Below are 23,921 nucleotides of genomic sequence, written 5' to 3' on the forward strand. Positions count from 1 at the left end.
TGCATTTGAGCGTTTGCGAGGGCAACAGCCAAAGTCAAAGTTTTAAGGGAGACAATAACTTAAACTATTTAATGAAACTGTTTTCGCTTAATTCCTCCTACTGTTTACTATCGTATAAAGCTGGAGTACAAGTATAGAATACATAATTTAAATATAAGTAAATGCTTCTGTCATGCATTACTTATTATACTTAACATATTGGAAAAACTTATCGCGTGAAAACTTCAATATTGTGTTTATACTAACTGCATTAGAAGCGTCTACCAGACGTTACGTAAACACAACGTAAGATTTCATTACGTTTTAGTACATCAATAGATTTTGTAACAATCAGCTTTCGTTCAGCAATCGTCCAGCGCTGCCACCAATTGAAATTAAGTTACCAACACTGAAATATGGCCAGACCTTTTAACAATAGAATACAATGTGACCAAAGTGAAATTATATTTAAATTATTTAAAAGATTTATTTCTCATAAATGAGTGCCTAGGTATTCCATGAAATTGAAATAGGTATATTTGAAGTACCTTCAAGAGTTAGAAACAAGACGGAAACAACAGAGTTTATTTTAGATAATTGGACAGATTTAATAAGGTTATTCATTTGACTTGTTCTCGCCAGTTATCAAAGCAAATTATTGTTATATCTCCTCACAATTTTGTTATTTATTTAATTTATGCCTTGATCCTAGATTAATACTGTTCGCTGCGTTTTGGTATATTTCATCAGCGTTAAAACGTATATCTTAGAAATAAAGCGTCTGGTCACACTCTCGAAATAAAACAGAATTTTCAAAGGATCTATTTTAAAGAAAATCCAAGTTTAAGTTCGTCTAAAAGAAATATTTGTTTTATAAATAATAAGCGAATTGATATTTCAGTATTTAGCTCTAAAAAAATTATGAAATTAAACAAAAATAATATAATGTCACCCAAAAAGGATTGAAAATGAAACGCCTTCATTGTCATGCAGCCCTGGAAAGTACAGTTCAAACTGTACCTTTTGTATTGATTGTACAATTTTATGTGAGACAATAAGATGATATCTCTCTATTTGAATAGTTGCTACAGTAATACTAGTTTACGTAAAAAAAACTAACTTTTAAACAAAATAATTAAAAGTACATTCTGTCTCATTCGAAATCATCATTTGGTTCACATGAACGAACTAGTAATTTCTCGTATATTGTATATTTGCAGGCATAATTTAGGGATTTTGTGAATGCGGTATTATACGTATTTTCTTCCAAGCAAAAGTGGTATACGTTCATATTGAATTTGTGGTCACGCTGGATTCGATACAACACTAGCAGCGGACGACAGACTCTGTTCTTTTTCTGCGGAAAAAATCATATTTTAATTGCAGAATTAAGCGGCAATACAGGGAAAATATTCGGTTTGTGATTACAAATATACCAATTGTAACGCGTTCAGACTGTTTTCATGCAATACAAACACAATGCAGAAGTAGAGAGCAGAACAACAACGAGCAAATGAAACGAAAAAGTGGATTAAAAGTGCGCTAAAAAAAAGTGAAATCAAGTAGTGCTTCAAAAAGTCAATTTTCTATAAATCAAAACGTGTATTCAACAAAAAAAAAAACAAAAAACCCGACAGTGCAATTACTTTATGTGACGAATTGTAAGAAAAAGTAAAAAATACGAAAAACGTCGAGAATGGGAACGAAAGTGCAACAAAACGACGACGGTGCAGCCGCCAACGCTGTCGCAGCGCCAGCGGCAGAAGCGGCCGCCACCCACAGCAACGCCAACGTCAACGCCACAACAACAGCAACAGCAATAGCGACAGCAACAACGACAACAACAACAGAGGCAGAGACAACAGAAAGAGCAACAACACCAACGCAAAAAACGAAGCTACAGCTGGAATCGAATCCGCTGCCCACACATGCCACAACAACCACAACGATGGTTGCAGCCACGTCCATTGCTCCAGCGCCGACGCCAGCGCCGCAAGTGCTAATCATTCCTGCCGCCCAGGCTTCCACAATGGCCACAAATGCCGCCAAAAAGATACGGCGCGCCTTCTCCATGCCACGCAATCCGTTTCGCTGGTCTCGAAAATTCAAGACAGTCGGCACGGCAACGACTGCGGCGGCTCCTGGCGACATCAACGGCAGCACAGCCATTTCGTCTTGTGTGAGCGGCGGTCGAGGCCGCAGCGGCAGCATTGTGTCGCTGAACAGCTACAAGGCGTCGTCTGACAAGGACACAATTGGCCTCCATAATAGGGCGGCAACAATCGCAGTCACCACCACGAACACGAACAGCAACAACGGCAACAACAACAATGTAAACGGCAAACGTTCGACCGGCCAAAATGCACGTGTGATGCGCCGTTCGTCCTTCAGGAAATTTATCAATCGCATTGCGCAGCATTTGAGCGCAACGGTGAATGTTGGCGTAAGTACTAAACATTAAATAAACATAAAATAGTATTTAGGTAGTATTTAGGTATTTAATATGTAGGTGACACTGTTACAACTAAGTACTCATTGCACAAAAAGTGTGTACACATTTCACTTTCTTTGTTCCCTCGGACAACTACAAAACAGCAGCAGAGAGCAGCATCTCCCTCTGATAAGGAGCGCCTGAGAAAGAGAGAAACAGAGAGTGCAATTGTGTGTGTGTGTGTGTGAGAGAGTATTTATAAAAACATCGTTTGGTGTCGGTGGCGTTATCGTTGCCTTTGTTTTGCTCTGCACTGCCGCCGCGTCTTTGTCTCTCGTTTGCACTTTGTGGTGCCATCTTTAGAGCATTACAAATACGTTCAAACTTTTAATATTTGAAATCTACGAATGTCTGTGAGTGGGTGAGAGAGTAATTGGTATATGTAAATCCACTCCTACACATACACTTGTGTGTCCTGCATTGCGTGACGACGAATGATGTTGTTATTGCTTCTGCTTTTGTTGTTTTTGCCACCCACTGGGCGGTATACGATGGCCAAATCGGCATTTGCCACGTTTCCATGTTCGGTAGCAGTTCTTGTTGTTGCTGTTTTCGCTCCTCTTCGTTTTACTTTTGCTGTTGTTGTGCTGAGTCATACATAAATGCGTGTTGATAACAGACGACAACGTATCAGCAGCGTAGCGTTGTTCACAAATGAGACTTATTCGGTGTTGCTTTCTTTTACAATACGTTTAACAGCCAGACAGACACACAGCGAATTGAAATGGGAAGCAGAAGCCGAAAAAGAGTGAAGAGCGAGAAAGGGAGTATGTTAACTATGCTGTGCATTGTGTGGAATGTTTGAGAATAAGAAATTTGCATGGCGATTGTTTCTGATGAACTAGTTCCAAACTAGTTCAATGGTAGCTATAGATGTAGAGAGCCTTTACCTCATAAATATTTTTGAATTATATATAATAATATATATATAATATAATAAGATTAATCAGCAAATTGTGCATAAGGGAATTGCCTCAATTAATTGCCTTATTTACTTTAACCTGGCTTAACCTTTTAAATTTTGTTTTACATTTTTTGATGATTAATGACTTCATGAGAGAAAGGGAGAGAGAGAGTACGCAGAGTGCGACTTCTGACTTGTCTTTTTTTCATTTCGAGTACTTTATATTTTGTTTTTTATTTTTACAGAATTACCATGCGAACAGCTCATGGAAATTAATGTTATTTTTAACAATTGCCTTCTCATTATTATTTTCATAATTATTTTTTATGGGTGCTGTGGTGAATGATGAATATTGGTGTTGTTGTAGGTGGTAGATAGGTAGGTGTGCTGTGTGCGGTGGTGCGGTGAGGTGCTGCTATTGTCTTGTGTCCAACAATTGTTCAAACAATTTGTGTAAATGTTGGCAACATTTGTTGGCCTGTTCGCGCTATAATAACAATAAACAAATAGACAAAACAGCAGCGACAACAACCTCAACTGAAACAACAACTAACACAAATACATTCAAATAAAACTATAGCACTGCACAAGAAGATAACAACGAAAACAGCAACAAAGCAAAGCAGCAGCAGCAGCAACAACAAAAGTTTTCAGGTCGTGCGCTGTTGGAGCGAAGCGGCGAATAAAGTGCAGCTGGGCCCCAGACAATGAAGTCAGTCCTGAGTCGTTAGCTCCCTCTCTCTCACTTGCTCTCTCTTTCGCTCTCGTGACTCTTCGTGTGACGACTCCTCGTGGCAGTTTGACAAATGTGTGCCACGCTTTGTGTCAAAGACGCTTTGAGGGGGGACGGAGAGCAACAGGAGTGACGACAACGAAGACTGAGGCAGCCTACAAAGAATGCGAGGCAAGTGCAGGGCGCAAATGACAGCGGCAGACAGTTTAACAGCTTAAACTCGAACTCGCATTGTAGGGCATGCCCCTCTCCCTTGTGTTCCCCCTGAACTGAATTTGATCTAATAAGCGATGCATACGAATATAAATTCGAATGTGCGACAAGTATTTTCATACTGTTCATCTTGTTATTGTTATTGTAATATAAGCGCGCAAGTATATGTGTGTGTGTTGATTAATTATAGAGGGCAAGACCTTAGCCACTGTTGACCTTTTACGCGCCTCGAATTCCTAACGATAGCACTGGAAATACACAAAATAAAAACTCGTACAATAATTTCAAATGCACGAATTGAATTGAGTTGAATCGAGGCGACTTCAATGAAAACGACAGCGAATAATGTGAATTGTTGTTGCTCTAACTGTACAGTTAGTTACTTGATTGTTTTTTTTAAGCAACAGCTTTACTGGCAAACTCTGACAGCTGACGGCTTAGGCCTCTTGTTGTCATTGGCCAACTAAGTTTTCGGCGGCATTTTGCCACCTTTCACCAGCTTCCAGCTGTCTACTGTTGTTGCTGTTGCTGCGAGTGGCATGAGGCAATTGTCCATTGTTTGTGGTTGCTGTTGCTGTTGAGGCCGTTGTTATTGTTATTGCTGTTATTATGATTACCTCACACTCCAGCTGTGGGCCAGCAGTTGATTTATGATTCACGCTTCAAGCATCTCGCATTGATTTTATTCAAATCGCAGACGCAACAACAGCAGCAGCAGTAGCAAGTGCAATGCGACTAACCAGCAACAACAGCAATAGCAACAGTAGAACGTCAACAGCAACAACAACAACAGCTACAACTACAACAACAATTCAATTTGGCTTATTAAAATGCCAATTGGTGCATTGCGCGTGGGTCGCTTGTCGTCGCCGTCGACGTCGTTTGCTGTCTATTGTGTAAAATTGCATGCCAAATTAAAAAAAGCAAGTAAAAATGCTCTATCGAGATTGCTTGACTAGCATATACCCTGTGTTTCTTATTGGCAGTGCAGTAAATAGAAATTAAAGTCATTAGGAAAATTTGAATTTTCAGAACTGAGTTTAAGAATTTTGTTAAGCTTTGGCGTTTAAATCGTGACAAAATTCAACAATCTTCCGATGTATAATGCATAAAGAAACCTATGTACTTACTTAATTTTTTGGGTACAGCTCTTATAGACTCTGAGATCTCTTCATTTAAACAGGCTAATAAATGAGCATGGTTAAAAGCAACTTAGTTGTTTTCTTTTATCAACACTTTATATTAACTAGGAATCTCCTTCAACCTGTTACATGCATTCACACAAAACTATAATACCCTTTAGTTTGGCACAGGGTATAAAAATAGAATTAAACGGAAAAAATGCCGAACAACAGTTGTAGAGGCGCTTGGGACAGCCATGCAATGTGCCAACTAGTTGTTGGTCTAGTGCAAGGGGGAACGAGGGGGTTAAAGCCAAAATGTGACACTCAATGATGAAACGTGCGACGTGCAATTCATAGACGGCAATAATAACACGTGATTTGCTGCGACTGCTCAACATTGAATGGGCAATTGGTGGGAAGGAGAGGGAGTGACAGCAATGAGTGTCATTTGCAAGCTATTTCCGTAAGCTTTGACTAGCCAGTGTTGGGGTGCGATGCAAAGTAGTAGAAAGAGTAATAGTAGTGGTAGACAAAGTAGTAGAAATGGTACAAATAGTGCCAGTGTTGGGTTGCGATGAAAAATACTATTAGTATTGTAGAATGAGTTGTAGTAGTAAAAATTGTAGTAGTAGTAGTAGTAGTAGTAGTAATTGTGTTTGTAGTTGTAGTTGACAGTTGAGATAAGTAGTAGAGACAGTAGTCGAGAGAATAGTAGTAGTAAAATTTGTAGTAGTGTTTGTAGTTGTAGTAGCAATTGCACTTGTTGATGGTCGAGATTAGTACGTAACCGCGTGTGCCTGACGAGTGTCTGTGTGTGTGTGTGTGTGTGTGTGTGCATGTTTGTGTGCTTGCTTGCTGATTTTCTATGATATTCAAGCGTGTGTGTGTGTGTTCGTTTCACATATTTGTATTTCCGCTAGGCCAAAGCTAACACGTAACTTTTGCGACTGCCTCTTTTAGTTGTTGTTGTTGTTGTTGCTGCAGTTGTACAACAAACTGTGCGAATTATTATTGTTTGTTGTTGGTTTGCCGCCGTGCACACGTTTTGTGCTCTTCCTTCTCCACCTCTCTTTCGCCATCACATTCGCGTCGTCCCTCTCTTGCGACTTGCGTGCTCTTTTGAATTTGCTTTCAAGGTAAAATCAATTGAGATCAAACTAATTGAAAATGTTTTCAGAATGGTTTTTGTTGTTCTTCTGCCTACGTCTTCTTCTCTCTCTCCCTCTTTTTTTTGGCATTTTATTTGGTATTTGTGGTGTGTATTTTTGTAGCAACATATTTTCATAAACAAATGCGCGGTGCGCGCGTGTAAAAATAGTTGCCAAAACTACAACAACAACAACATCAATAATAAGAGCACAACAACAATGTCCGACACAATTTGTTAAACTATGCACTAAACTAGATTCATCTTTGAACGAAAAGAAGCTGAGTTCATTCACTCGGATCATTGAACGTAATCAGTGCTGAGATTTTGCGGCAATTGTCATTGCCAGTGTTGCTAAGCGATCAAATTAATAAATAAAGTCTATTTATAAAGATTATATAGTTGGTATGTGGTGCTATCAGTCCCGGACCTGTGTGATTAACTAATTCACAAAAATTTACTCAATTGAATATTCTTCAGTTGCAAAATCTATTTTCGGTTAATAAACATGGAATTCATTCATGTTCTTCTTCAAATTGATTAGCGACAACGCAACAGTAATCTATAACTATAGTAAAAGAGCTGTGTGATTTATTGACAGATCATATACAATATCATATTGTTATATTATTCAAGTAGAAAGTGAAATATTGTATGAATGGGGCTAATGGAATGTGTTGCCTAATTAAATATTTCAGTGAACTTGCAATGAAAGTGAACTTTTTCAGCATATGTTATCGTTTCAACTACCTCCTAAAGGTCAAACCTCAACTTCACCCTGTCTCCCCGCCCCCAAAAATAACAAAACTTAAATAAAAAATAAATCACTAAGTGGAAAGCTTTATTGTTGCTCGCTTGAGGTATATATGAGTATGTGTGTACAGACATAATTAAAATGCGATTACTTTATGGCAAGTTAAAAAAAAAAAAAAAACAAAAATTAGACTATGGAAATATTTACGTCATGATGGGTTAATTACACACATAAATTTGAACTCATAACACCCATTATTATAAAGAGACTGTAGACTGTAGATATATTTCTGGCGCGCTACCAGCGCTAAAACTGTCATCAAATTGTTCACGTAACAGACAAAAGAGAGTCATAACTGTTGTGTGATATGCAGTCATTGTTTTGTTTGTGATAACCAAATAAAAATCATATAAAGTGCAAATTTTGCCAAATCACATTCCGAGTTCTCTGTGTGTGTATGTGTGTGGTAATTTTGTCCTTGCTGGTGTCGCATTACGCGTGCAGAGGCAGGTAGGTAGGCCTGCCTCAGAATAAATGAATAAATACTAACGAACACTTGCACTTAGTATACGAATACACATTCAGAGCAGAGTGTTTAGGGGTAAATATCGCGCCACTGATAAGCGAGCAATTCACACAGTCAAGGTGCTGATTAGAAAGAGCGTTGAGACTCGCAACCTTGGCAGCTTTTTTTTTTTGTGGGCGGGTTTTGCTTTGAAATGTTTTTGTTGGCCACGTGCGGAGAGTGCGTTTTACATAACCATACAAACAAATAATAATAATAATGCAATCAAACACACAGAAAGTGGAGTGTGAACAATGCATTCATCAAGTGTCTTGGAAAGTGTCAAGTGAATTTAGCGCAATGACTTGTTTTGGTCAATTCAATTGGAATGAACTGATCATACATCATGTTCGGAGTACTTCGAATCAGATACAGATAACTTGAACTCAAGTAATGAGTGCATTGAGTATCGATTGCTTTTGTCAATCCAATTGATTGCAACGACGACACGAACAATCCAACTTCAAAGCACTTCATTCAAAAAAGATTGAACCGGTCGCGTTTCTTTTTTGAAGGTCTCTTCGTTTTCTAATCGCCAAAATCTCAGCGATTATCAAATTATGTGTTTGTGTTTCTTGAGGCGTAACACTAAAAATAATTTGCAATCAATTTTAATGATGACGAATTTGTCATGACACGTGATCACTTTCCACTTAGCACCCTTTTAGCTTGTCACATATTATGAAATTAATTGAATACAATGCGAATACCTATACTATTCAATAATATTATGAAATACAAATGATTGTGAGGCGATAAAAAAACAGCGTCAGCGCAAAAATTCCAACACTACACACTACAACTAACAAGTACAATATTATGTTTATACCCCGTTAATCATAAGGTTGAAGAGTATTATAACTTTGTGTTAAGAGGGGCTTTGATCAATAGCCGAGACAATAAGAGATAGAGCTAGAATATTTTTGAGATACCTTGTTATAAAAATGTACCATATATACATTGCGGTATATTTCTTGTATTTTTCGGTATATTAATTTTATATATATGCTTGTTCAACATCCGGCAATATAAGAAATAAGAGATGTAGTTTTCTTTTCAGAATATTTATATCAATATACCAAATATAGATTACGGTATATCAATTTGGTATATTTAAATACCACTTTGCTTTGCTTTTATTGAAAACAGAAAGCGGATATTCTGTAGTCGAGCAAACTCTGTTGTAGTTTTCATACTTATTTTTATATTTAGCTTATTCCATGCCGTAATCTTCAAATGTATTAATACGGCAAGCACAGACACGATCGATAAATTCCAATATAGTATACAAGTTGAAGAACCGGTAGAACACATGATAGTCACACTTCCCAGCTCAATCAGCGGCTCTCGTGCTGGGGCCAAGCCCAGTTTCGACTCATAGACTAGAGGTTGTTATTTCATTCATGCTATAGTAGCTTTGCAAGTCGGTTCCGAATAAAAACAGCAACGAAACTGCAACGACAATTATCTTCAATTATTTACAATTATTTAATAAAAACGTAAGCGTAACAGCAACAACAACAACAACAAACAGAGCTGTGTGATCGTTGCAACGATGCATGCAAGTGCCACTTGCAGTTACGTAAACAACAACAACAACAGTAACAACTACAGCAAACAACTGCTGAACACACTTGTAGAACAGATAAGTGATCGAAGCAACGTTCATTCCGCTTTATCGAGACATTTTTGCAGTAGCGCTTAAACAATTTCGGCCAATGGAATTTTTAGAGACACACAAAAAATAAAAAAAAATCGTAAATATCAACATTCTGCCCCCCAGTTTGAAATTGAGTGAACAAACAGACAAACAAATGATTCGATACTTGCAAACACAATATAAATGGCATTCACAAATGAGAATAAATATACATATGTATCGTATATACTTTTTGAGAGTCGCAACTCGAAACTGCTGCGGCTCGTCGTTTCTAATACAAATAAACCGAAACAATAACAAAAACAAAGATAAATGCGCTTAAATTTATAAATAATAATGATGATAAAATTGCCACAGTAAATTGAGACAAGTGGCGACGACAGACGACAATAACGGAGTCGCTGCTGACGGTGTTTATGTCTCAAACTGAGACTCGAGACTCGACGACAGTTGGCGACTTCTAAGACGTGGCGCTGCTCAATTAACAACGAAAACAAAACTGCAAATATTATATTTGCAACGAATTGCAATAGGGGAATAACCTTTTTATCGTCGATTGAAGCATGAATTCAATTAAATTAGTTATCTTTAGCTATTGACTTTTAATCAGAAAGTCTCCCAGACACTTTTCATTAAACTCGCATTTAATTGAAGTATTTATCTAATCCACCAACCACAACTATTTTAATAATTCATTGTCTATAGAAGTGTACTAAAAATAAGTTGAGAATTACGTGGCTCAATGAATTTTTTATTAATGAAAAATTTGAAAGCTGTTTGTGTTAAATATTTTATACTCATACTGAGATCATCGGCAATTTGCCATCGATTAGCATCATTTGCCAGTTGAATATATTCACTTCTAATTCAGTTTTCGAATTGCACAAGACATTCGCATAGCGTATTAAGCTGTATGGCCACCCAAAAGAGAGAAAGAAGAAACGTTGCCGGGCGAACGCGTCGTATGCGCAACGTCAGAGCATAACAGCGACGTCGCCGTCTCCAGCTGTGTGAGAAATGCTTTACATTCTGTCTGACGTTGGTTTGGCCACTGCGATTAGGTCACTAGCTACCGCACCGCAACACATCGGCAGACAAATACGAGCACATATATATATAAAAAAAAAAAATCATCGTATGTGTTGCTATATACCGTATATTCTATATGCTGAACAGAACAGAAGAGAACTGAACATGCGTTTAAAGCAAATTCCACTCAATTTATTTATTGAGGCTCGTCGTCGCTGGCCAGTTGTGCGTTTCAAATGCTTTTGATTCAACTAAAGCAACAACAACAACATCGAGAGTGATTTAAGAGGCAGCTGTCTGTGCTGGTTTTTGTTTTTGCCTTTTGGCTTCTTAAGCTGGGTCTTAATCTCGGCTTACATCATTAGGATTTAATTGGGGCTTTGTTTAATGAACTAAGCTGATTAAAAAATACAAATGCAAAGAGCAAAAACCTCGTTCTGCTCTTTGATAATTTATCAAATTTCAGTCTTCGAGCTAATTATTCATAATGAACAGATTATGACATAGTTAAGTGCGGCACAAAAAAAAAAAAAGGGATGCGAATTGACCTTCGCTGAATGTAAGAAATTGGCATAGAAATCGGGACATGCTTGAGAGAGAGAAAGAGGAATAGAAGGAGCAGCTGGCTTTGAATGTCGCCTCAATGCCATTTGTCAAGTGCAGTGTCCAATGCCAATGCATTGTCAATTGCGATAAAGCAATGCCAATAGAAACACAACGGATGCCGGTTGCTCTGAGTCCGCATCTGCCTCTATTCTGTTCTGTACTGTTCTGCTCTATTCTAAAACCAAATACATAACAATAGCAGTAACTTGTTGCTGACACATTCCTATTGACTGACAAACCGAGAAAGATTGAGAAGGTGGCTTAAATGTGACAAGTAACTGGGGATTGCACTCGCAATCTGGTGTCACAACAGTTGACAACCAAGTGTAAATGACGTTCGTTCGCTTGGCTTAGGCCACGTAATATAAACAAAACGTATTAAGTTTGACACGTAACTTATTAGTCCTTTCTCTTTCTTCATATCATCTTTACAATTTTGTGTCTTTTATTTGCCACTAATCCGATAATTGCAACGCAGTCGCCAGAGAACAACACTGCGCATCGGCCAACTTTCATTGAGATTGTGCCATTCTACACCGGATGCTGGCGTCGAAAAGAGGTACGAGTTAATACCCTTAAGCTGCTTGTGAAACTCCTCTTCTAATGTCATGATCACAAAGACAAAGAGCCAAGTCCAAGTGCAACACCCACGTCATGACTTCACTTCGCTTGCTTTTTTTGCCTTTGCCTTTTAGCTAGCAGGCTTTGGGGCCAATTGTGTTTTGTGTCTAGTTTTATTGGCACCACATTTTCGGTTATTTATTTTTATTTCTTTGGCCCAGAGACTTGCGTGGGTTTTGTGCCTTTATTTTGTATATCTTTTTTTTGTTTTGAAAAACCGGCTTTGATTTCGCTAAGCGCTTCTTTTCAAACTGTTTTTTTCTGTTTCGTTTTTACTCCACCGTTGACTGAATCGATAGCTCGATGACGTTATAAATTTTAAGTCTCCTTCTCCCTCAATTTTGTTTAAAGCTAAATTGTAGCAAACACACACATACACACATATATACACGCTGTTTGCTTAAATCATCTGATTTTGGCTGCAATACAAACACAGGCAGACATGCACTTAGCATTGACCCCGCTCTCGACACATAACCTTTGACCATTTGCCTTTAATATTTACTGTATTGTGTTGCTGTTGCTGCTTTCGCAGTTTTTTTGTTTAATTTGATATTTCGTTGCAATTTCATAATTCAACAAAATATGATTTCTACACGAAACGCGTTCAATCCAACATCTCGCTCCCCACAGCCACAGCTTTTGCTTTTGCTTTTGCAACATTCTCACACCACTTTTGCAACTGGGGCAAACGTTTCTCATGTGAATGCAAAATTTACAGAGCGTGTTTATAAAATCGTAAATCGTAAATCCAATCGACCCCGACACGTGCTCAACATACACACAAAGATTTACATCTTGCAGATTTGTTTATTACATTTGCATTCGCAATTTTCTCTTAATTAGTTGCTAATTATAAATACATATTTCTTCTTTACTTTTCATTCGAGTGCTTTCTGTAGAATTTTTACGAGATTTATGCAAATATTTTTAATATTATTTTGACAAAATTCAATCGGGCACTTTTAATGTGTTCCCTGAAATGTTAATCTTCAATTGTTCCATTTGTATTGTATATTTTTTTTTTAATTAAATGGAAGATTATCAGAACTCAAGCAAACAGCACAGTCAATGTATCCCATGAATTTTGAAGCTTATCATAAAAACCCGAATTCTCGGATTTGCATATTATATTTTATTTAAATTAGAATTTAACATTGCTCACAATTTGATAAAATTCAATTTGAATGCGAAAATAACTTGCCTGATTTATATGTTATATTTTATTTAAATAAAATTAAAAGTATTCTCAGAATTTAAAGCTCAAGCAAGCAGAACTTTCAATATAATATTCAATGAATTTAAATGCTTAACATAAAAACCCGATTTGTCCGACTTATATATTATATTTTATTCAAATAAAAATTAAAGATTCTAAAGGTCTGCATAGAAACTCGAATAGCTAGATTTATATATTATATTATATTATATTTTAATAAAAATTGAATAAACTCACAATTATTAGACGGCATTCAAATAGAATCATCTACATAAAAATACAATTAATTTTGTGTTTATTCGCTAGGTAAATCCGAAATGCATAATTAATCGAGATTAGCAACGATTTCAATAAACCAAACTTCCTCCTTTGCGCTTTATCAACCTGTTGCCAACTTTCAACAGTGTTTGCTCGTCTGTCCCGTCTGTCTGTTTGCTCAGATATTAGCACACTTACATTGTAGTATCAGTGGCCCATACATAAATTAGTATTATCGCCTATATAATTCGAATGTTAAATATTTGCATGAGGCTTGAGGAGATTACATTTCGCATTATGTGTGGCTCGTTGATAAGCAGACAGACCGACCGAAGCACCAAAGTAGAAGGCGTATCTTTGTTAGGCCAACAACAAATTGCTTTCTTTTTGTGTTCGTGTGTGTATTTAGCTTGTTTTCTAAATATTTCTTCATTTATCGCAAATTGGCGCAACGCTAAACAATTTTTAATTGGCAACGAAATTGAAACCCAATTCCTCCTCTTCCCCATCCCCATCCCCCTTCCAAATGCTTGTTTGTGGAGGCAGTTTGCAGTGGCGGCAACCGCTGCAAACGAGTTTAGCCATCATCAATTTGTGGTCCCCAGTGAGTAATCCATTCTCTGTGCTTCTTCTCTCTATTTTACAGGCGAACAAACATGGCCAAACGGGCATGGGAAATGGCAATGGCATGGAGCGTGTGCCACCCATTGGGGGCTATCAATGGCCGGCCGATCAGACGCCCGGCGTTATGGGACTAAAGAATCATGGCAACACCTGCTTCATGAATGCGGTGTTGCAGTGTCTCAGCCACACGGACATACTCGCCGAATACTTTGTGCTCGATCAGTATAAGGTGAGTGCACACAAATTGAAATTCATTATCCACCCATGGTATATTTTCAATGTAGTACTTTATCAATATACCAATTATAGCCTTCGGTATATTAATTTGATATACTTTAATAATAATACCACACTGTTTTACCTTTGCTGTAGCTTTCTTACTTGTTTTAAATTATCATCGTAATTCCCTTATTCATTTTAGGCGGATCTGAAGCGTCGCAATAAAATCAATTCACGCAAATTTGGCACCAAAGGCGAACTAACCGAACAGCTGGCCAATGTCCTCAAGGCGCTGTGGACCTGTCGCAACGAGAGCGATCACAGCACCAGCTTCAAGGCCGTTGTCGATCGCTATGGCACACAGTTTCGCAGTTCCACGCAACACGATGCCCAGGAGTTTCTCTTCTGGCTGCTCGACAAGGTGCACGAGGATCTGAACACGGCAAGCAAACGACGCTACAAGAGCATTAAGGTAGGTTTTTTAATATGACAGCTAAAGTTCTCAGTTTTATGATTAAGTTTTATTCTGCAGTTGGTTCAAGTTATGATAATTCGTTTCACAGATTCAGTCAAGAATAGCTGATCTATATCAAGAATGAGCTGCGGAAATTAAATAAATCAAGAAAGTTCAAGTTTAACAATATCGCAAGTATAGAACAGGTATATTTATAGCTTGGATAATCGTTAGGTTTCTATTATGAAGTGATCTTAAAAAGCTATAATAATAAAAATAAATGTGCATATACTTAATGAGCTAACCAAGGTTTCAACTGTTAGATGATTGATTAGATATGAGAGAGGAAGCCTCTTCTTTTCTTTTTCCTGTAATGAAGTTGAAATTCGGGGAATTAATATATAATTAAAGCTTACTAATACCATTTTTCGAAGCCATTCACTAATATTGCTTTGTTCTCTTCACACAGAACTCATATGGACGCTCCGATGAGATTATTGCCGCCGAGACGCTGGCGAATCACATACGCTGCAATAATAGCTTTGTTCAGGCCGTGTTCCAGGCGCAATTCCGCTCCTCGTTGACCTGCCCACGCTGCCAGAAGCAGTCCAACACCTTCGATCCGTTCCACTGCATTTCGGTGCAACTGCCGCAGGTCACCCAGTTGACCATCTTTGTGACCGTTGTCTACATGAAGCAGCAGCCACGTCAGGTCAAGATGGGTCTGCGTGTGCCAGCCGGTTCGCCAATTGTCGCATTGCGCGAACAACTGCAGGACACTGGCATTCCTGCCTCACGAATGGTGCTGGTTGATTTGAATGCCGAGGGGTTTACGCGAGTCTTCTACGACACGCAGCCCGTGGAGACGCTGAGCAGCGTGGAGAACATCTACTGCATTGAAGTGCCCGAAGTGAGCCCAACGCCAACGCCAAAAGTCGCCTCCATTGAGGCAACCACAGCGACTGCCGCTGAGAAGCCCGCTGTGGCTACCGCGGCGTTAACAACAACAACAGCAGCAGCACCACATTCCGCAGATCTGTTATTACTGGTGGCCAATGTCCACAGGAAGCCTGCGGGCGAGGGCGATGCTAGCGCCGTGTGCACACGTTTTGGAGCACCATTTAGCATGAAGGCGCCACGCGATTGCAGCTACCAGGATCTGCAGAAGCGTATGCTGCGAGAAATGTCCGCATTGCTGAAGCCAGAAGTATTTTCATATGCCACACCGTTGACCGATATGTTCAAGATACGGTTGCAAGATCCCTCAGCCGATCCAGACACATATCTGGAGCAAGTGGAGCATCCGCTGCTCACCGAAATGATTGATATGGCGCTGTCGGTTCTCTCCTCGGAGGCGGGGCCAACGCACATCAAGCTGCTGCTGGAGTGGAGCACACCCGAGACGCATTTCGTCAACGTGGAGTCCGATGTGGACGCCATTGTGGAGCACGAGAGCGTGGCACGTCTGAGCGCCAGCAAACCCAAAGATACCGCTGCATTAACGCTGGAACAATGTCTGGAACATTATACGAAAGCGGAGACGCTCAGTGCCGAGGATGCCTGGCGTTGTCCGCATTGCCAGCAGTATTTGCCCGTGGTGAAGACGCTAGGTCTGTGGTCATTGCCAGACATTCTGGTGGTGCACTTCAAGCGTTTCCGCCAGCATCAGGCCAAGGGACCGCAAGCGGCCAAACTGACCACGATGGTCAAGTTTCCACTAACCGCATTTGATATGTCGCCGCATTTGGCGAAAGGAGTGCGTGAGAGCAACGGCTCCCTGGGTCATGGCATCGAGCAGCACCAGTCAAACAAAAAGTCACGCTCCGGCGACTCACGTTCCTCCACACTTAACTCACGCGCAGAGCCAAAGGATACGCGCTACGATCTGTATGCCGTGTGCTACCATCAGGGCGATACCTTGGAGACGGGTCACTATACGGCTGCCTGCAAGAATCCCTACGATCGCCAGTGGTACAAGTTTGATGATCAACGTGTAAGCAAGGTGCCCGAGGATGACATCGAGCAGGACATCATCAACAACGAGGCTTACATGCTCTTCTATCAGCGACGCAGCGTGGATGCCTCTGCCGAGTGTTCCGGCTCCAGTTCAAACTCGGGTGATCATTGGGTATCGCGCATTGCGCCGCCCACAACAACAACGCCAGCAAACGGCGGCAGCAAAGACATCAGCAGCGTTGCCACGACCACTGAAACTCCTGAACCTATTGCTGCAGTTGCCGAGAAGGCAACATCGAAGCCTGTGGCTATTCCCATACCCAAAGTCGCTTGTGAAATCGACGAGGAAGGTAAGAATCGCAGTTCGTTTGTTAATGCCAACTGTTTGCTAATCGTTTCGTTTCACTTCTACAGCTGCTGCTCCACAAGAAGCCAAAGCAAGTCCAGCGGAATTGCCGCCGAAGGAAGTGGTTAATATCGAGGAATTGGCATTTGCCGATGACCCCGAACCGGAGCCACCAAAGGTGGCAGAAACTAGCGTTGTTGCTCACATTGAGCCTGTTTCTGCTCCATTGCCAAGAACTCCGACGCCACCGCCTGTTGCTGCCAAGCCAGAAACTACGGCAGACGCTGATGCCACACAAATGTTTGCTATGGACGAGGATTGCACCGAGAAGCAGCCTCAGCCGGCAGTAGTTAGCGAACCTGCTGTAACTTCAGCTGTTGTAGAGCCCATTAAGGAGACCATTACGCCGGCTGAGCCGAAGACTAATGGTCACGCTGCTGCCAGTTCGGGCACATCTTCAGCGTCCAGTTCGGCCTCGTCGGTTAGCTCACTGTCGTCATGCTCCTCGCCGCGCTCGCTTAGCAAATCGGTGACGGCAGCCTCGACGCTGCAGAACAAGTTCAATGGCCACATGAATGCTGCCTCGGCGGCAGCTGCTCTGCTAAATGGCAATGCTGCGCCGCAGTTGTCTTCCAGCCTGCAACTGTCGAGGCATGCGTTGCACAACCATTGCAGTCACAATTGGCACGGCTCGCGCAGCAGCGTTTCTGCCGTGGAGAGCGTAACGCAGCAGCAACAACAGCAGGCAGCGGCAGCTAACCTCAGTCTGAGGCACTCATTTTCCACCAGCTCCAATTATAAGTTGCGCGAATGCAGCGAGACGTTGTCATCGTTGCTGCGCAACTCAGCCAACACTTGCAGCAAGGATACGCTGCTATTCATCGATCAGCAGAATCATCACCACACATCCGGTCTAATTGAGGACGACGATGACACGTACATGGGTCGCTCCCTTTGGGTGAGTCAACGCAAATAATATTCTGTACAAAGATCTTAAAATAATTCGTTTGATTTGTGTTATTTTAGATTTCTCCTGTGACACCACACAAGCTAATTACCGTATCGCCCAAGAATTAGTGGCGATAGCAGAGTGACGATTGACGAGTTGGATTCATGCGGGACATAATTAAACCCGGCAACATACAAACGCACTATAGTTATAAGTCTAAAGATTACTTTATATATATTGAATACTTCTATATAACAAAAAACGATCGATGCAATTGCATATTCATACTTTACGAAAAATGATGTTATACATGAAACGCGATACACATACACATATATACACGTATATATATATACTTTTAGTTGATCTAAGATAGTTGCAATATTGCATCGTTAAGTTCAAAAGTTGAGAAGCTTTTCAAAAATTCGAATTAAGTTAATTTATTGATTGCAAAATCAGAAAATTGAAGACGTTCGACTCAACGCTGAATGAGAATTCTTTTAACAAATTGACATTGCATTATTTATATAATTATTTATTTAGCGAAATATGAAAGTACAATATGATTTGAGCAACATTTCTTTTCATGCAACACAAACGCAATAACTTTAGTTTTATTATTATTTTTTTTGTCGAAGAAGTGCATGGCATATAAGAAGTACACTTTAGTTTGTATACGAAACCAAGTTTCAAACTACGTCTATAAATCGATACATACTCTGTTGTGTATAAAAGGAAATATATCTATATATTTCAATAATTCAATTACTATGTATAATTATGTTTATGATGAGAGTATTTGTAATTTAATAATTGCAAAATATTTACAAAAAGAAAAACACAAACACCACTCACACACTCATGCAAAATGGCCAATTGCACATTTAATTGTTCGTCGTATGTGTATGTTGGAGCTATACATTTTGTATTTGTATGTGTAGAAAAGCAGTAAACCAAACCATTATATTGATAACAAATGTTTAAAGACTTTAAAACATTGTTTTTGCATAATGTACACTTTATTAAATATACATCATATACGTATACATATATATACACATGATTAAACTATTGTATGTTAAGAGCAAGTTTATTAATTTATGAATTGTGTACTGTACATTGTATTCATGAATAAACGTGAAATTGTTGGAAATAAAATGCGATTTTCAAATAAAACCAATCAACCGAATTAGATTTAAATATTAGCATTCAAAGCCAATTCATCTGCTTTTACATTTCAATCTGCGCATAAAAGTATGCTTTAAAATAGTTTGTACTTTTCTAATCTCTTTACGCATTGCCTGAAAGTATGCACCATTTCTTAATGGTTTTCGTTTCTCTCTCGAATGTTGTCGCTCTTCTCTCGCAGATGCAAAATTCTGTGGCAAAGCTTTCTTTCCACTTTCTGTGCCATGGCCATGGCCAACTGAGTCGCCTCTCTTGGCCAAGTTCAGCAGCAGAAGCGTGGCCAGCGAGGTTCATTGTCTGCTTGCTGCGCAGTCCAAGTCTCAGTTAAGTTGCTGCACTTGCCGCGTCGAGTTCTGTTTTAGCGCACGAACAAATCAGCTGGAAAGAAAATAAAACAAAATAAACCCAGTGTGTGTGTGTTTGTTGCAGAAGAGGAACTGAAATAAAGCAATATAATTAAGTTGGCCGTTAAGAGCGTGTGGAGTGTGGAGCCAACATGGATTATCGTTTACTTGTGGTATGTTTAAAATTGAACTCAAAAGCAAGTTCGTTGCCTAAGTCTTTTGTTTTGCACTGCTGCCATTCTGTCATTTACTGTTAGCATAAATTCTGGAGCAACAGCCTTCTACTTACACTTTGTATATATTATATAGACATGCTAATGAATTAAAGTGACGGTCCAATCGGGTCCACTTCCAAGACATGCCACACAATGTGCACACACGCTTCTCTTCTATTCTGTTCTTTTTGTGTGTGTGTGAGTGTGGGATTTTTGCCTGGCGTGGAGCAACTTTCCCGTTACCTAAAACGTATTTAGAACAATTTCACAGCACACACACAAACACAAACAGTCACATGCATAGACGCACACCAACCAGAACTAGCGACAAATTCTGGCCCCGTTGACCAGCGGTTCTTTGAGTTTATTCATCTTTAAATATAGTCATTAACATTCTTTGGAGTTGCAGTTAGGCCGAGGTTAAAGCGACCCGTTAAAAGCTGCAATTACTTAGCAGCCAGGGAGGAGAAGAAGGAGGAGTAAACAGCAGTTTTAACGCAGTTGCAAATGCCGTTTAAAGTGAAAAGGAAACATCTTCAAATTAACTGAATTTGTACACATTTCGAAATGCAGAAGAAGAACAAACAAGTTTCACATAACGAGATCGAAATGACAACGACAAATTCACCGAGGCCTTACTCATTAGAATAAACAAAAAGGGAAACAACGACTCGAAATCAAGACGCTACTTAAGCGACACCGACACAGACGGTGGCTGACCCAATTTCGTTTCGTTTCGGTATTCAAATTGTGCTGTGAATCATGTCACGAAAACGAGATGCAAAGTCTCTTGGCACCCGCATCCCAAATATCGAAACTGCTGAGCCATGGCCGAAACTCCAAGCACTCTGCGACTGTGTCTAAAAAATTCCAAAAGTGTGGCTGACTTCTTGGCCTAATTACCATTGGGTGGAGGGAGAGGGAACAAAACAAAAACAATGCGACACGGTAAAGCCGCGTGCTTGTTACGCCCACTTGCCACTTGACCTGAATGCAACATCATGCTGGAGTCTGTGAAAAATGCGAGAGAATTCGGAAACTTTTGATTTCATTGAAAGAGTCGCAGCTGGAGTTCGAGTCAAGTCAAGTGGCGAACAGAATTTCAGGGAAAGTTTTTTTGTGTTTTCGTTGTTATCGTTGTTGTTGTTGTCATTGGTATTTGCTCTTCAAGTGTCCAACAATGAGATTAAGATGCAAAAGTATCGCTTTGCACGCGGTGCCAGTTGAAGTTCCATTTCTTCTTGCTACAATCGTTGCGGTTGTTGGTTGCCTTTTGGGTTGTTTTGCTTGTTTGTGTGTTTATTTTGATGCCTCCAACGGCGCCGCAGGTCAGACAACTTTCGCGCTTTCGCCAAACGAACTGAGAGCAGCGCGTCTGTCTTTGTGCCCATTGGGATGGATGCCAATACCACACACAATTCAGAGACGGAGACAGTCACAATGATATCCATTCATATACGGGTTCGCTGGCAATTAATTTGATTTATGCTGGCGCGTTCTTTATGCACATTAGAAATTACTACAAATAAAAAGCGCTCTTAATTATTGCTAAACTTGTTTTGTTTTGTTTTTGTTTTTCTTTCTTTCCCTTTTTTGCCTTTTGCTTTTTAGAAAATACTCAGCTTTTTGCTGCTTGCCCAGCTGTCGGCAACACAGCAACAACAACAGTTGCAGTTACAGCAACAGCAATCAGCATCGCAATCGCAGCCAGAATACGGCGAGGAGCCACCAGAGGGATACTATGCCTTTGTCGAGTCACCGAATGCGGTGCCACCGCGTGTTCGTCCACCTCCTTACACATTCGTCAATGCCGACTGCAAGGATGTTGCCGCTGGCAAAAAGTCAGCAGTCTCTGTTCACAATATCTGCGGAGATCTGAACAAAGGACAGATACCCAAGAATCCACTGGGACAGAATGTGCTAGGCGAACCTTATCCTTTGTAAGCACCTCTCAGCACCATTCCTTGCTCAGTTTTCAATCTTTATTTCCCCTCAGCGAACTGATCCGCAATCAGACACTCAAGTTCCTGTCGAAGACGCTGCCCGTGCTCAAGGCGGACGACACTCTGCCCAAGGTCACACAAATCATTCGCGATGAGCCAGTGGAGCAGCTGGACAACAATAACATCGATCGTCACTATGCCTCGCGTGTCACACGCAGTCTGCCCGATGGTGTGCAGTCCAATGAGTACAGCTACTTCGATCCCGCCCTCGACGAGGAGGAGCAACAGCAGCAGAGGCTACAAGAGCAGCGACGCGCTGCTGAGGAGCGCAAGCCACGTAAATTCTGCGACGGTGGCGGAGTGTAAGTTAAATTAAATCAAATTATGTTTTCTAATCATAAAAAAGAGTCATAACTTTCAGTGTAAGATATTTTTATGTTTATAACTTTTTTAATTACTTCGATGCTTATCAAGCACACATTTACATGCAGTAAATTATCTTATTAGTTTCTGAGAGACTTATTATTCTGATTTTAAATTATTTAGCAGTTTATAGTTTGTGGAACTATTTAAAGATAATATTTTTTCAGCTTTAAAAGTGTAGAATAATTGAAGAAATGACAAACGTTTAAGCATAGAAATATCTTCGAATTATTTCGATGAATTTTAATTTGTCGAAAAGTAATTGGTAAAATATTTATATTTTGGAATGTTTGAAGTTTTTGGTATTGTGCTTAGCTTTTAGATTACAGATTTGGATAGTAAATTTCCGGAATTCATTTTTTCGGCTTAGATATTTATTTTCATATCTAAAATTTTGACATTGTATTGTATTGTATACTTGCCAAATTATTGTAATTTTTTTAAAAGAAATTATATTTTTTGATACTGAGTTATTTTGTATGATTTTAAAACTATTTAACATTGTCTTTTTAGTTTCTTGATTTTGTGGTAAAAATTGAACAAAAAAACTTGTATGTTTTGATATATTTTTGTATTTTTGAGAATGAGAATTATTATATGTTATTTATGATTATTTTATTTTGTTTGAAGCTTATGAGCTTAATATTTGATATATGTATGTATGTACTTAATGATTTTCAATTTGTTTGGCAGCTTATTAGTTGTGCACGAATGTTGAAGCTTCCATATTTATGTTGCTATTTCTATTGTGTATTCCAGCTTCTGCACTTTGTATCGCGCCATTCAAGGCGACACCAGTCCCGCCGTCTCCTCGGGCCCAACTGCCGAGCGTCGTGAGGAAGTGGGTCCCATACGCTACGAGGGGCCACCAACACCCTGCCCCGCCAAGGTGGAGTATGCCACACCAGTGTTTGCCAAGAACTATCAGGGTGCCTGGCGCTATGTGGTGCAAATCCCATACGAAGGTTACTTCACCCAGACCGTGGAGGTGACGCGTTGCATCCAGGCGCGTTGTCACTACCTCGACGGTGGTTGTTTGTCATCGCCACGTTGGGTCAGCCTGTTGGTGGCTGAGATTTTCTATCCCAATGCCGAGGACACAGTGCCAACGAGCAGCACCACAACTCAGGCGCCATCCGTGCAGGACTTCCAGGCCTATCAGCAGTATCTGCAGAAGCGTGCGGGCGTGGCCAATGCTTCAGATGGCACCACAAGTGCTGCGAATGCTGGCAATGCGAACGGAGCTGGCACAGCGGCTGATACACATTGCGATGGCCACGATGAGTTGGGCTGCTTCCAGGTGCGACTCTATTACGATTGGTTCTTGATACCCGGCTCCTGTAAATGCTGGCGTCCCGATTACTTTGCCAAATATGTGCGCCGAAAGTCTGTGGCCGATTTGTAGATGCATAGATTTGGATTGAATGGATTCTCCTAGTTAGGAACTAAAACTTGTAGCATTTAGAGAAAGAGAAAGGAAGAGTGCGGGCCACATCATGAAATGCTCATTCTAGCGATCCAATTTGGCGGACTGCGCAGAGTTTGCATTTCTTGAGGGGCAACGATGAATGCAAAAAAACAAATACAAATAAAAATACACACATACAATTACAATTTACACTTATAGTACACAAACATACATACATATACATATGTATCTTAAAGTAAGCAATTAGCTATCCTTGACTGAATACCAAGCGCATTGAATTTCTACTAATAAATATTTCAGCTATAATTGAACCACTGTCTTGCGTTTATGCTTGGGGATTTTCAGATACAGATTCAGCTAGTCCATGGCACGCGTTCTTGTATTGGTATGCCACTGTGTGTGTGTGTGTGTGTGTGTCTATGTGTGTGAGTGTGTTTGTAAGCCACAACCAAAACCAAAACGAAAAACCTGTCCCGCCAAGCCAGCAGCGAGTCAGTTTAACCAGTTGAAGTTGGAGTTAGAGTTGGA

The 23,921-nt window shown here is 40.0% G+C and overlaps 2 protein-coding genes across 4 annotated transcripts; both read left to right on the top strand.

Annotated features, from left to right (window-relative positions):
- The first annotated feature begins 1,270 nt into the window (after positions 1 to 1,270).
- On the top strand, positions 1,271 to 19,002 carry LOC117567485 (ubiquitin carboxyl-terminal hydrolase 43). Of its 3 annotated transcripts, XM_034247514.2 has the most exons (7): positions 1,271 to 2,422; positions 11,684 to 11,764; positions 13,950 to 14,156; positions 14,349 to 14,618; positions 15,070 to 16,906; positions 16,971 to 17,860; positions 17,929 to 19,002. In XM_034247514.2, the coding sequence occupies exons 1-7, from the start codon at positions 1,676 to 1,678 to the stop codon at positions 17,977 to 17,979; spliced, it is 4,083 nt and encodes a 1,360-aa protein (XP_034103405.1). In that variant the 5' UTR covers positions 1,271 to 1,675; the 3' UTR covers positions 17,980 to 19,002. The 3 variants fall into 3 exon arrangements, with proteins under 3 accessions (XP_034103405.1, XP_051859735.1, XP_051859736.1); XM_052003775.1 differs by lacking the exon at positions 11,684 to 11,764 and having other exon boundaries at positions 1,272 to 2,422; positions 17,929 to 19,000; XM_052003776.1 differs by lacking the exons at positions 1,271 to 2,422; positions 11,684 to 11,764; positions 13,950 to 14,156; positions 14,349 to 14,618 and adding an exon at positions 14,719 to 14,806.
- A 363-nt stretch (positions 19,003 to 19,365) lies between these two features.
- Positions 19,366 to 23,704, top strand: LOC117569494 (uncharacterized). Its single transcript, XM_034250677.2, has 4 exons — positions 19,366 to 19,556; positions 21,210 to 21,538; positions 21,595 to 21,903; positions 22,724 to 23,704. The coding sequence occupies exons 1-4, from the start codon at positions 19,536 to 19,538 to the stop codon at positions 23,367 to 23,369; spliced, it is 1,305 nt and encodes a 434-aa protein (XP_034106568.1). The 5' UTR covers positions 19,366 to 19,535; the 3' UTR covers positions 23,370 to 23,704.
- The last annotated feature ends 217 nt before the right edge of the window (positions 23,705 to 23,921 follow it).

Source organism: Drosophila albomicans, chromosome 3 (assembly GCF_009650485.2).
Source record: "Drosophila albomicans strain 15112-1751.03 chromosome 3, ASM965048v2, whole genome shotgun sequence".
Lineage (NCBI taxonomy): Eukaryota > Metazoa > Arthropoda > Insecta > Diptera > Drosophilidae > Drosophila > Drosophila albomicans.